The sequence below is a fragment of the Phytophthora parasitica genome, assembly GCF_000247585.1.
Source record: "Phytophthora parasitica INRA-310 unplaced genomic scaffold supercont2.3, whole genome shotgun sequence".
Lineage (NCBI taxonomy): Eukaryota > Oomycota > Peronosporomycetes > Peronosporales > Peronosporaceae > Phytophthora > Phytophthora nicotianae.
Genome location: NW_008648989.1, coordinates 190,609 through 202,525, shown reverse-complemented (window position 1 = coordinate 202,525; position 11,917 = coordinate 190,609). Strand labels below are relative to the sequence as shown.

The following is an 11,917-nucleotide window of genomic DNA, read 5'->3' as shown; positions in this document are numbered from 1 at the left end:
GTGAGTACTCGCACATTCGTGAGCTATTAAGCTCATACATCTCCAAGACGCAGCGGGTATTGATCGCTGGTACGGGCACAAGTCGATTGCCAGCAGAAATGGCACTGGATGGCTACGCTGATGTGGTGGCAGTGGACTATGCAGCGAATGTGATTCAGAAAATGCAGACTCGCTCAACGGAGAATAACTGGGGCGTTAGCTTTGTAGAAGCAGATCTGACTCAGATGACGGACTGGGAGTCGAACTCTGTGGACTGTGTGATCGACAAGGGGTGTCTGGATGCGATGCTACTCAAGCGTGAGACGGACGCGGTTGATACCAATTGGAAGCTCGTGACACCAGATTCATCGGATGATCTGAGTGACGCCAGGAGCAGCATGCAGCAGCTGGCGCGTATCTTGAAACCCGACGGGTTGCTCTTCTTCCTGACGTTCGGTAGTCCCAGCAACCGAGTGAACATGTTCGACTGGGTGTCGTCAGATAGTGAAGACAGTATGGAATGGGAGATCCTGCAGTGTCTAGAGATGTCTCCGACGAGCGCTCAGCACTCGTTTGTCACTCGCTTCTACCTGTTTGTAGCAAGGAAGAAGCTCAAATAAGCTGTTAATGCCCACCTTGTATCAATAGATCGGATGCAGGATGCTTTCTAGCTTTATTCGAGTTCAAAACGGTACCTTCATACTCACTTACTCTTCGTCTTTCATGAGAGGCATGCAGCTCATTTCTGCGTATTCGCCTCCCAGTGTTCGCATCAGATCCTGCCACAATTCTGCACGAGCGTTGAGTGCAAGGGACACTGGAGCCTTCACAGCAACCCACGAGCCTTGTTGCAACTCAGAATCCAGTTGACCAGGAGACCAAGCAGACACGCCACTCATAAAAACCACGTCCGTCTGCTTGGCAGTCTCATCGTAAATCGCTCTAGCTGCTGCATCCAGATCCACGCCCACAAAGAGACTGGGGTCATTCGCCGTCGGGAAGTTGGTGGTGGGTACACGCTGGCCTCCAAAGTCCGCTCTGCCATGTAGAACCTGCTCATAACTCAAGTCAATTCTTTCAGCTCTTTAAACAGGCTGAATCTCGTTCTTACCTCTGCGTTCCTCGTAAATACTGGGCCTCCCTTCCGCACTGTGCTCGTTGCGAAAGCTCTTGTCACTCTTGACGGTACTTGGAATGCGCGCCCGAGTGGCTTCTCCGATATTTTATTGACGATAAATCCCTTGGATCCTTCCGGTCTGTGCTCTGTCAAAATGACCACCGAACGACTGAAAATCCCCTCCAGAAGTGGATGAGCGAGCAGAAATACACCCGACGCTGCATTCCTACACGATAGTCAATACTGTTTGAGTTTTCTTGTCCATATCTATAGCTGAATGTGAAGTCGTACTCTGCCAATTGCACGCCGTCGAGCGTCCATGTCTCGAGCGGCTTTTTGGTGGGCAATTCAAGAGCTTTAGCCTCTGCCAACGTGTCATTAAGCGCCCGAAGCGCCACGAACGCTGTGTCAATGCCATCAACGTCACCTGCGGGCTTGCGGAACTCCTCGCGCACGAGCTGCAACAGCGTGGGGCGCTGAGTATCCGGGAGGTACAAGTGACGACCACCGAGATAGCGCAGTAGCGAGCGGTTGAAGGCCTCTACGTGCGGCAAACGCGTCTTTGAGCCTGGAGCGAGCGATGATTCGCGCAGATCCGTCGATATTAGCGCTCGTAGCGACGCATGGCTGTCCAGGAGCTTCGCGGCGGTCACTAACTCTCGGTACAGCGCCCGAGGCAGGCTCATTGCGGTGGGTCGATAATGGAACGCGATGATTGGGCCAAATTGAGACGAGCAAAAAATTGAATACTGTGGATGCCCAATTTAGGGCATTCATCTTGGTCACCGGATGTGAATGGATTGTTGGCTGCTGCGATGGGAATCTCATCTTGGGACACAGCTTTGTCGCCCAACTGTCCTGCGATCGACGCGAACTGCGTTCTGGTGATCTCAGTCGGTAGCAATTGCGGCCGTCCGCGATGTTCGAGTCCGCTGCCGATACCGTTGGTTATGATTGCCTCAAATTCGCCAACGGCGAAGGTCGCGCTAGATAAGACGTTGCAACCTTGGTGTGGGTGGCCACGTAGAACACCGGTACGTAGAGCGCGGAAAAGTGTTCTATTTGGAATACACTGCTGACACCAAAAATCCTGGTGACTTTCAAACCTGAGGGTGTGAAATGAACTGAGTTACGTCCTGAAATTCTTGGCCAAGGTCTCGCCTGGCTCAGTCTGAGTCTCCTGTCGTTGAGTTTTGGCGTATTTGCAGGCTTCGACAGTTTCTCTTGTTGAAGTGGTTGTGACATCCGTCCTCGACGTCGTACAGAGATTTCGCACCTCCCTTACGAATACCCCGTTGTGTCTGCTGACGTATCAATGTGTCTAATTTGTCCATCAACCCTGTTTTGTTACCCCGTGCTTATATACCCGTCAAATCGCTTCAAGCATCCATCACTCATAACGAGAGGGACTTCTGTAAAAGCTCCGATTTGGAGCAATCATTTCAAGTGTTTTTCGGTAACACGAGATTGTACACTGCTGTTTACGCGGAGGTGCATAATATCAGTGGAGCACGATCGCAATCTCATGTCGGCCACGGTGCCATCGCGTGTGACTGTAGGAAGGAGACTGTGTGCGAGAGAGAGAGAGAGTCTTCATTCAAAGTTCATTGCACACCACACAGCGTTTGGAAATTGCGTTCATGTGCTTTTACTGTCATGCCAACAACAGTATTTCTGACGGTAGATCGAAACGGCCAAAAAAACAAATTCGTACGCCCGTCTCTAGCGCGTGGGGTGGAATAGGGCGCCTTTCCTAGACCTTTCTAAATACTTTTTCAGCCAATCATCTTCACTCTCGTAAACAAAGCCCTCTTTTTGCACCAATCCGCGCGCAGTGGAACGCAATCGGCGGCCATCATCGGCTTCAGTTCAAAGCTCATTTTCGGAAGAGCTGCACAGTTATCATTTTCCTGGCAGCCATGCAAGAAGACACTCGTATCGCTGCAATCCCGATGGATGATGACGACGACGAGTTAACTGAGTTCTACCCGCTAGACAGCTTGGACGAGGAGCCGCAGCCGCAGCGGCATTCAGAGGAAACGCCCGTCAGCAGCCGCCCCACGGTAGAGACTGTAACTAACGGACCGTGGACGACGTCCCGCGACCACGTCGCGCTGCAGTTCTTCTGGCAGTGTTACGACGCCTACGTGACGTGCAAGGACAAAGAGAGTGTGGCTCCATGCTTCTATAATGCACAGTGTGTCGGTCAATCCGCCGACAACGAGTTCGTGCAGATTGTGCCGGTGGATGAGGTACGCGAACGCCACATTCTGGACGATATGCGTGTCCAGCTCGTGTCTGTCAGCTCAGGTAAATATCTACGCGCCACACACGTGTCCAAATACCTGAAATGGTCTCGTACGCGCGACGAGCAGACCGTATTTGTGATCCAGATCGCCGACCGGAAGCCGCTCACTTCAAGTTCAAAATTCACATTAACTAGCTGCTTCTGGCCTGACCGCGCCGTCGGATTCACACAGACTTTCCCGCTTGGAGGCGGTCGAGAGGTGAATAAGGCCATTGGATTCCTGACACTTGAGAAGAGAAAGAATCAGGCCCCGCTATTGTTTCCTATCCGGTTCAGAGCAGTGTTACGCTCACAGCGAGACGATCGAGGGTCTTTGGTGGCCAGATTTCGACGGCCCACGCCGTTTGTGACTGCTACTGACATGTTGTTTATCGGCGAGGACGATGCGGACAGAGTGAGCGACATCCCATTGGCACGCGTGGCGTCCCCGCCATCCTCGGGCACTGGAGACCGCACGTCGGTCGGCGGTCGCCTGTCCGTGTCGGAGGAAGAGATCTGGGAGAATTGCACGTTCTGTAATGTTTTATTCCGTGCGCGTGGCGACCTCATTGCCCATATTCGCGATAGCCACGGCGAGATCCTGCATCGCGTGTCTGTCCCAGGAACTTTTTGCACGCGCTGCGGCACCCGGCGAGTCGATGACCGGTGCACGCGCTGCAACCAGGACGCCTAGAAGGAAGATAAGTGTTGAGAAACGGGAGGATATTTAAGCTGGAGTGCTAAGTTTTCGTGTCCTTCGTGACTTGCGATCATTCCTGTGGATGTATATTGTATTTGGCCGATATTAATAATGAAAAGTTTTTTATTCCGGTTTCGTTCATCATACTAGCAACAGACAGCATTTCAACAATTGCACCTTGCAGCATACACTCCGCGTTGCTGACAGGAAGTGGTTATGCATTTCCATTGAGCAAGTGGTTGCCGTCTCAGAAGGATCGCTAGCTAGCTCGTCGACACCTTCACCCAACAAGACCTGATACAACCGGTTTTTTGAAAATCCATTTATACAGGTAATTGCAAGTTTGAGACGATACAAACCTTTTCAATTTCCGTACCGATAATACGGAGATTCAATTATAGAGGCTCTTCTGATTACGTAAGGCTTTTGAAGCTCTTTTCATTTTTGTGGTCCACGATATTTCGATTTCTGAGGCCACACGGACGTGCGCCACCAGAAGTGAAAACGCCGAGCAAGTGACAATGGCCGAGAAGGAGTGCACCGTGAAAGTGACCGAGGGCCCCGTGTTGGGCAAGTCTGGCAAGAAGATCTGCTGCTCATGTCCGACCACCAAGCAGGCGCGTGACCTGTGCATCGTCAATAACGGCGAGGAGAACTGCAAGGACATCATCGAGGCGCACAAGGTCTGCCTGCGTAGCGAAGGCTTTACGGTCAAGTAAGCGAATAACTCTAGCACTAACAGCAACGCGCAGACATCCTGCTGCACGTATATATGAAAAACACGCGAGCGACAACAAGCGTTAATAATAATGCAACAGAGCGGCTGCTGCTCGTGATAAAGCACAAGGAAGTTTTGTTGGTTGGTTCGTTTGGGCTCTGCTGGCTCTTGTGCTGCTCTAGCATCACTGAACGATGTTACGTATCGGCACTAACGTCGTCTATAGCCCTTCCTCTTCGAGTGGAATGTAGCCTCGGCTAACATGGAGAACCATGCGATGCCGGTGGAACGGAATGTCCTTTTGCACGAACGACAGCGGCTGCGAACAGCGGAACAAGTTAGCTTTGAGCTCAATGCAAACAATCAATTCGTGTACGCACCTTGTTCAGAGAGAGATAGTCGGCAAACATGCACGAGAAGACGCCGCAATCGGATCCGTTGTTCTGCTGAGGCGTGTCAGGAGTGGTGGTCACCAGCTCCCACCCTTCGTCGTTGAATTTTTGCTTCTTCTTGTGCTCGGACTCGTCGTGTAAGTATCTAGCACGAAGGCAGTGAGCAACTGTAATAACACTAACATAACGATAGCCATGACTTACCTAAGGAGCACTTTAAGACATGCAGCGCCGCTTCCGTGCATTGAATCGTAGTACTGAATGCGCTTTTCTGTCATGTGGATGACAGCCATGCACCAGTGCATCTGTTAGTCACAAAATAACAAGAACTGTTAACCAATTGTAAGAGCGTCGTTACTCCAGTTGTGAAGAGCACTTACATTGCCAACATTCACTGGCATGAAAATCTTGTCCATTGCAAACAGGTCGATCTAACATAATCAGACAACTATGTTAACGGAGAACAGCAATAACAGGAGTGTTGTAGACAAAACCTACCTTCCGTGTCCATCGGCGGACGTTGATGAAGTTGTAGCCATTCTCCGACACCTTCGTATAGAAGAAAGAGTTGAAAAAGTGACTGCGCTTTGGCAGAACACCAGCCTTGACAAGAGCTTCATCACGATCACTTAGCATCTGGAAATAAAAGTTAATCACCTGCAATTTCACACCCACACGGTCAGTGGTTAAACTGCAGCTCATTTTGGCAGATTTGGATACAACATTGCAATACAAACCTCATCGTTCAACCACGTTCCCGGCAGCATGCACTGCAGATGACGACGTGTGATGTCCACGTTGTATTTATTGATGAGGACCTCCTCCATGGGACCTTCATGCAATGCGTTCTCGACAATCTCCAGGAGCTCTGGTGGTAGCTCTTTGTTGCGAGACTTCTCTTCTTCTTCATCAAACACATCTTCGGCAATATCGTATATATCTTCAAGTAGCACTTCCTCCAAAATCGTCTGTATACGCAGATATCCACATAGTCAGCATCAATGCAAGACCATCGCATAACACCACGTTACGAACATTTGCCTCCCGCTCCGCAAGACGGTTGTAGAACAGTAGATCTGCCTTCGACGTGCGCGACAAATGCTGAGCTCGGAGTATCTCTGTGAACAACACCAAAAAACATCAATAAACTTTCAAATACAAGTAATTTATCAAGCGCGAGCGCAACGGACCCTCCAACTCTGCAATTTCTTCTTCGCGAGACTTCGCCGTGATGCTAGTTTCATCCTTGCTACCATTAGCGGCAGTCGACAATGGCATCACAATCTTCTTATCCTCGTTGGTAGATTTCAATGCCTCAGTGTCCTCCTGTCACCATCCCAACCCATCAGTTTGACTACATACACATAATGCAGCATATTTTCCTACCTTTGTCTCATTGTCACTGGCAGTCCCAACGTCCTCGTCCTTGGAACTCTTGGGATGCTTGTGCTCTTCGTTAATCGGTCGCGTTGCCATCATTCCAATCCTAGCTATGTTGCCAATACGACGACGGTCTCTATTGTCATCGAGTTCGTTCTGTACCCTCCTCCAAATGGCCTGGTTACGCGATCTCTGCTCGCGGACGTGGTCCACCTTCTCAAAGACCACCTTCTGCTTCTTCTTGGGCGAATGACGATACCCCTCGCCGTCAAATTCCTCTAAACGCCTTCGGAACTTGTCAAAGCTGATCTGTTCCGGATCTGAGACCTCCAGACGCACTGACACTCCCGTGTAGAACGCCTGGTCGTCTAGCGGAGGTTTGAGCAGATCCACGGGGAAGTCCCGCTGCAAATTGTAACTGTGGCAAACCGCGTCCTTCACGCGGTGCTGATAGCGCCACTTATCCAGCGACACTTGTGTTTGCTGCTGTAGTAGTGTACATAATGCGTTAGTCCACAGCGAATGCATGAAGATAGCAGGATGCAGCGCACCATTCGGCTCTGAAGTTATGTCTCCCCTTTGGAATAAAGTGCAAATGTTTTACTATGATGACGAATGAGAGGTGTTGACTACTATGATATTCATGCAGACACGAAATATTACATTACGAACCAGAAAAATTAGGTTACTACGCTGCTTAGATAAAGTGTGCACACGAACATTCGCACACGCACGGGTACAACACTCACTACTTCATAGTTCCTTGGTGGCCGCAATGATGGCCGGATGCTCCAGCACTTGGTCCGCCGACAATCGATGACGTGGGTCCTTCTCCAGCAGCCCACGGATCAGCTCCTTGGTCTCTGCAGGGACGTCGTGCCACACAGGCAGCAGGAAAGACACAGGCTCAGCCTTAATGCGCCGCATCACTTCGTCTTCAGTGGAGCAGCCCGTGAGGTCGAACGGATGGCGGCCAGATATGAGGATGTACAGGATACATCCGAGCGCCCACATATCCATCGCTGACGTCATGTCCTGACACTCAAGGGCCTCTGGAGGCCAATAGCAACGAGTACCTGACAGTGTCGACGTGCGCGGTGACTCCGGCTGCGATGCCCGGCCAGCACAGCCGAAGTCGATAATCTTGAGCGTGACGTCCTCGGTATCATCATTTCCATGGCTTTTATTGTTATCATTGACGAGCGCCATGATGTTTTCAGGCTTGAGATCGCGGTGGACGATATCCTGTTGATGCATGAATTGCAGTGCACTGGCCAACTGTGACACAAGCTGTAGCGACCATGTGGCGTTTAGAGTGTGGTGTTTCTCCACGAACGAGTGAAGCGACGTGCCCGGCACGTATTCCACCACAATGTAGTGGAAATCGTTATGGTAGTACGATCCTTCGTAGCTCACAATGGTTTCGTGGCCGCCAGCACGTTCCAGCCGCTCCAATGCCATTTTCTCGCGCTCTACCTCCTCTGTGTTACCCGCAATTTCCTGCACCATTTTCACCGCCGCCACTCGACCAGTCTGCTTGTGCACGCATAGCATCACGACGCCAAATGTGCCACAACCCAGTAGTTTCTTCGGCTCATACTCAGTGTCAAAGTAGCTCGACATGCTGTCACCGTCGTCCTCACAAAAGTTGCAGCTGCCGCGTCGGACTAGAGACTCGTCGTCTCGGCTTTCACCTCCATCCTTCTCCAGTACTTCACACCGTGATTCGCTGCTTGTAAGGGCTGTGATGGCAGCTACCGCGCTGCCCACTGCCAGCTTGTTGCTCCAACTTCCAGCACTCTCCTCTCCTGCCGCGTGGCTCCATTGGCGCGAACAAAATCGCGTGGCATATTCTAAATCTCCACTTTCCGCGGCTAATACCAGATTCGCCTCCAGGTTCAGCCCGGTACGCGCTGGAACTCGCGCTAGCACTCCATTGCCGCCCGTCCGAAGCACGCGGCGAATGCAAACGCCAGCAGCCCGCATATTTTGATATTGTTATACCTCTTCAGTCCTGCTCAACCAGTTGAAGAATGATCTCACGCTCGCACTGGGTCTCGCTTGTTTCTATCTTCTCTCTTTTGCGCCTGCCTGAAGCGTCTCTAATGCACGCTTCCCTTCCCATCAACGTTTGAAATGACGCTTGAATCCGAAATCGGCTGTGTACCGTACGGTTTAGCCACTCCCCTTTTCCAGCAACCGTAACGGCTGTTTGTATGATAATCACTTGGGAGCTGCACCCTCTCGCAGCAACTGGTCTCGCAAAAGTGATGCCACATTTGATGTCGTTTCGAATTCCCGAACTTTCCTCTCCAAAAAATGTACCAGTAGATGATGTGGAGGATTTCTGTATTTCCGATAGATGCATCCAGAGGATAGATGGAGAAATTTTCGTTGTCTTGAATTCGTACATGCAGTGCATGTCATGCACTGTGCATGATGCACAGCGTGTAGTGGTGGCGGTGGTAAAGTATGCTTATGCATAGACACGGTGTTTTACAGAACAATCAAATATGTCACTTTTTCGAGGGAATCAAGTAGCAACAATGGCCGAACTTCGCATCTGCTCCGCCAAGCTGGAGGGCTTACCGCCGTTCCCGACTTGGAACGGAACGATTGCTGCGCCTCTCGAAGACGCGCGCGGACTCTGCAGCACACTGGGAGCAGACGGAGAGCTGGTGGTGCTGCAAAATGACAGGAGCGACGATGACAATCACAGCTGGTTGCGCATCCTGAAAGTGCTGCCTCCTGCAGTGGAGAAGTTTTCAAGCTTCTGCCAGTGCTGGACAAACGATGGAGCGATGATCGTAACGGCGCACGACTGTAGCGTGGTGCTCTACAACAGCAATGACTTCAAGGTGCTGGCAAAACTACAGCTGCAGTATACTGTGGCGTCCATGGATATCACAAAGAGATCCCAGACTGCAACAAGGAAAAGCGACGCATCTGAGATTCTGCTGATAGTGGGCAGTGCGTTCGGATGTTTCCTGTACAAAGTACTTTTGAGCAATGCCAGAGGCACTGGGGATACGGCAGAGCTGAAACCGGTTGCAAGAGTGCAAGATGGGGTTGCTGTGTGCTTGGTCAAGTTCTCGAGTGATGGCCACTATGCAGCCATGGGTACCATGGATGGTAGACTATTCTTACGAAGATTGGATTCCCATGAGGACGACGTACTAGCAACATTCGGGACCTGCGTATTGACCCGAGTACTCAAAGCACCACGGGTCACTAGCATGTGTTTCTCTGCCTGCAGTACGAAGCTCGTGGTGGCTACTAGGAAGGGCAATGTCTACGTATTTGTCTGTGCATCGGAGTCAGGAGAATGGCAGATGTTGCCAAGCTGCAAGCACCTCAGTGAGAATCCCAAGCCTAAAGCAGGTAGCGCCGCGGGTGTTAACAAGGTGGCCACTGCGGCGCAGACACTGGTGGCCTGTTGGGGTCCTGTGCTCGTGGTGTGTTCGCGTGCCGTTGCGTCACGGGTGGAAATGTACGACTTCGAGTCAGGCTACCTGCTGCACTCGCTGCAGCTTGCGTCAACGCCAGCAAATGCTGCGTTGAACGAATGGGTGGACCTGCAACTGGTCACGGGAGTTTTCAGCGTGCAACTAGCTTCAGCCAGCGGATACTCGTCAAGGCTGCTTTGTCACGACACCAGCGCCAATGTCGTCGTGGTAGAGTGGTCCTTCCTAGACGTTATCGCGCAGCGACGCTCTACCGTAGAGTTAACACTTGAAGGCTTCGATAAACTTCAATAGGTTCATTGGTGCACCCAATACATTCCGCGCCACCAACTCTCCCTGCTGCGGCATGGTCTAATCGTCTGGCGACGGCACCACGCAGACACGAGAAAGCACCGCATGAGACTTTGGAGGGCCTCCGGTTGGCTCTGCCAACGTCGCATTGTGCCATCCCTAGGTGAATCACCTGACGACGCCCCTACGGTGCTGCATTGGCGATCGGGAGCTTGTGTTATGATATTACGGGGCATCATCACCAGTCAGCTACTGCCACACAACCATGGATTTTTTCGAGATTTGGATGATTTATGCCTCATTTCAGCCAATTGCCGCCATATCATAAAATATTTCCGCCAATCCCCATCTCTCCGCGGTTTTCTTTGCGTCATTTTACTTGCGACACCCGCCTGAGTCGGCGTCTGTATGGCGGCTAGGAGCTAAGCTTAATTGTTCATTCCTCCATGGACGCCACCAAGCGACCAGCTCTGCCGCTGCTACTGGGCGGCGTGGCGCTATGCACGCTCGGCGCACTACCGCTACTAGAAGTTTGCTATGCGGTGCGACAGGTCAGTGCGTCCCCGGAGAAGCTGCAGGTGATACAGGCGCTCACTACAGTGGATAAGTTCGCCATCACGCTCAGCGCGCTATTGGCTGCTCTCGGAGGGGTTCTCCTCGCTCTTCATTGGGTTGAACTACCCGTCACTTCAGCACTTAAAGCTGCAAAGCTATTGACAATAACGCTCGCGGTTGCTGCGCTTGTGGACGCTGCATTGCTGACTTCAGTGGCTTCGCACCGAGGACCTGATACGCCCTGGAAGGCCGAGACCTACGCAGACCACGAAGGATTATTCGAACAGCAGGTGAACGATGTTTTCTGTCATGCTAAAGGGCTGCAAGTCTGCGAACTTGGTAGCGTAGCCGAGGCTCGACAGATCTTCCCACTTCAGGATTGGCCCGTAGATTCCGATCGCGCCCCGGGCAGACGAATTGCCACAAGCTGCGAAGGTTTTAAGGACGATGTGCAACTCTGGGACTACCAGAACAAAATGCAGTTGTGCAGACTTTGTGGCAATATTACTGCAGAAGAAGAGCAACTTCAAGTAAAGTTTGGAGCAGACCATACTGCTGAAGTATTAGCGGCCGTAGAGTTGCTAAGTTTTGGAGAGCTGCAGTGGTGTGGAGAGTACTTGGTGGCCAGAATACCAGATCATGATGTGGGTCATTCGCCTTATTGGAAACATCGGAGGGAGTTCCAGGTTCTCCTGGAGTATGATACGCCACCATGTAGTTTATTTTTCACGGTGAAGGTGCTGCAGCTGCTAGAGGTGGTGGCCAGCTTATGCTGCGTAGTGCTGGTGCGCTGGATCTGGACGCTGCAGACGTTGAAACTGGTGCAGTATAAAGATGGGGGAAAGATGGACGCCGCGTAGATGAGAGGAATGGATGTAAATAGGGCAGAAGTCAAGAGCGTTGCCGGCTTATTACGGCAGGTAGGTGACGGCACATAGCTAAATGAATGTAATTTATAAGGGTTTGTTAGCTACAGCGGGCTACTTGTTCAGGTCTTCTGCACAATCGAACACAACTTTTCCGCTGGGAAATCA

The 11,917-nt window shown here is 51.4% G+C and overlaps 9 protein-coding genes across 11 annotated transcripts; 6 read left to right on the top strand and 3 right to left on the bottom strand.

Moving 5' to 3' along the window:
• Positions 1–709, top strand: PPTG_01262 (hypothetical protein). The gene has a single exon (XM_008894499.1). The coding sequence runs from the start codon at positions 99–101 to the stop codon at positions 597–599; it is 501 nt and encodes a 166-aa protein (XP_008892747.1). The 5' UTR covers positions 1–98; the 3' UTR covers positions 600–709.
• On the bottom strand, positions 1–2,397 carry PPTG_01261 (hypothetical protein). The gene is made up of 3 exons (XM_008894498.1): positions 1,388–2,397; positions 1,091–1,322; positions 1–1,031 (listed from the first exon to the last, which is right to left on the bottom strand). Exons 1-3 carry the CDS (start codon positions 1,780–1,782, stop codon positions 687–689), a joined length of 972 nt encoding a protein of 323 aa, XP_008892746.1. The 5' UTR covers positions 1,783–2,397; the 3' UTR covers positions 1–686.
• Positions 1,818–2,233, top strand: PPTG_21024 (hypothetical protein). The gene has a single exon (XM_008895476.1). The coding sequence runs from the start codon at positions 1,852–1,854 to the stop codon at positions 2,173–2,175; it is 324 nt and encodes a 107-aa protein (XP_008893724.1). The 5' UTR covers positions 1,818–1,851; the 3' UTR covers positions 2,176–2,233.
• Positions 2,398–2,980: 583 nt separating the features above from the next.
• Positions 2,981–4,220, top strand: PPTG_01260 (hypothetical protein). Its single transcript, XM_008894497.1, has 2 exons — positions 2,981–3,406; positions 3,472–4,220. The coding sequence occupies exons 1-2, from the start codon at positions 3,287–3,289 to the stop codon at positions 4,075–4,077; spliced, it is 726 nt and encodes a 241-aa protein (XP_008892745.1). The 5' UTR covers positions 2,981–3,286; the 3' UTR covers positions 4,078–4,220.
• A 384-nt stretch (positions 4,221–4,604) lies between these two features.
• Positions 4,605–4,802, top strand: PPTG_01259 (hypothetical protein; the record flags this gene model as incomplete). The annotated part of the gene is made up of 1 exon (XM_008894496.1): positions 4,605–4,802. One exon carries the CDS (start codon positions 4,605–4,607, stop codon positions 4,800–4,802), a length of 198 nt encoding a protein of 65 aa, XP_008892744.1.
• Positions 4,803–4,828: 26 nt separating this feature from the next.
• On the bottom strand, positions 4,829–7,164 carry PPTG_01258 (hypothetical protein). Of its 3 annotated transcripts, none has more exons than XM_008894494.1 (10): positions 7,125–7,164; positions 6,580–7,056; positions 6,384–6,519; positions 6,229–6,311; positions 5,931–6,161; positions 5,692–5,850; positions 5,574–5,624; positions 5,398–5,498; positions 5,182–5,338; positions 4,829–5,120 (listed from the first exon to the last, which is right to left on the bottom strand). In XM_008894494.1, exons 1-10 carry the CDS (start codon positions 7,125–7,127, stop codon positions 5,022–5,024), a joined length of 1,497 nt encoding a protein of 498 aa, XP_008892742.1. In that variant the 5' UTR covers positions 7,128–7,164; the 3' UTR covers positions 4,829–5,021. The 3 variants fall into 3 exon arrangements, with proteins under 3 accessions (XP_008892742.1, XP_008892741.1, XP_008892743.1); XM_008894493.1 differs by having other exon boundaries at positions 4,871–5,120; positions 6,580–7,059; positions 7,125–7,163; XM_008894495.1 differs by lacking the exon at positions 7,125–7,164 and having other exon boundaries at positions 4,871–5,120; positions 6,580–7,090.
• Positions 7,165–7,190: 26 nt separating this feature from the next.
• PPTG_01257 (CAMK protein kinase) lies at positions 7,191–8,760 on the bottom strand. Its single transcript, XM_008894492.1, has one exon. It carries the CDS (start codon positions 8,557–8,559, stop codon positions 7,327–7,329), a length of 1,233 nt encoding a protein of 410 aa, XP_008892740.1. The 5' UTR covers positions 8,560–8,760; the 3' UTR covers positions 7,191–7,326.
• A 326-nt stretch (positions 8,761–9,086) lies between these two features.
• On the top strand, positions 9,087–10,331 carry PPTG_01256 (hypothetical protein; the record flags this gene model as incomplete). Its single annotated transcript, XM_008894491.1, has 1 exon — positions 9,087–10,331. One exon carries the CDS (start codon positions 9,087–9,089, stop codon positions 10,329–10,331), a length of 1,245 nt encoding a protein of 414 aa, XP_008892739.1.
• Positions 10,332–10,774: 443 nt separating this feature from the next.
• PPTG_01255 (hypothetical protein) lies at positions 10,775–11,743 on the top strand (the record flags this gene model as incomplete). Its single annotated transcript, XM_008894490.1, has 1 exon — positions 10,775–11,743. One exon carries the CDS (start codon positions 10,775–10,777, stop codon positions 11,741–11,743), a length of 969 nt encoding a protein of 322 aa, XP_008892738.1.
• Between the last annotated feature and the right edge of the window lie 174 nt (positions 11,744–11,917).

Excerpts from the sequence above, each read along its gene's own strand:
- PPTG_01262 (XM_008894499.1), top strand. The coding sequence starts at position 99 with ATGGCACTGGATGGCTACGCTGATGTGGTGGCAGTGGACTATGCAGCG.
- PPTG_01261 (XM_008894498.1), bottom strand. The coding sequence starts at position 1,782 with ATGAGCCTGCCTCGGGCGCTGTACCGAGAGTTAGTGACCGCCGCGAAG. Across the intron at positions 1,323-1,387 it reads GACGGCGTGCAATTGGCAGA|GAATGCAGCGTCGGGTGTAT; the intron begins GTACGACTTCAC and ends ACTATCGTGTAG. Across the intron at positions 1,032-1,090 it reads TATTTACGAGGAACGCAGAG|GTTCTACATGGCAGAGCGGA; the intron begins GTAAGAACGAGA and ends AGTTATGAGCAG.
- PPTG_21024 (XM_008895476.1), top strand. The coding sequence starts at position 1,852 with ATGCCCAATTTAGGGCATTCATCTTGGTCACCGGATGTGAATGGATTG.
- PPTG_01260 (XM_008894497.1), top strand. The coding sequence starts at position 3,287 with ATGCACAGTGTGTCGGTCAATCCGCCGACAACGAGTTCGTGCAGATTG. Across the intron at positions 3,407-3,471 it reads GCTCGTGTCTGTCAGCTCAG|ACCGTATTTGTGATCCAGAT; the intron begins GTAAATATCTAC and ends CGCGACGAGCAG.
- PPTG_01258 (XM_008894493.1), bottom strand. Across the intron at positions 5,339-5,397 it reads TGTCTTAAAGTGCTCCTTAG|ATACTTACACGACGAGTCCG; the intron begins GTAAGTCATGGC and ends CCTTCGTGCTAG. Across the intron at positions 5,121-5,181 it reads ACTATCTCTCTCTGAACAAG|CCGCTGTCGTTCGTGCAAAA; the intron begins GTGCGTACACGA and ends CGCTGTTCGCAG.
- PPTG_01257 (XM_008894492.1), bottom strand. The coding sequence starts at position 8,559 with ATGCGGGCTGCTGGCGTTTGCATTCGCCGCGTGCTTCGGACGGGCGGC.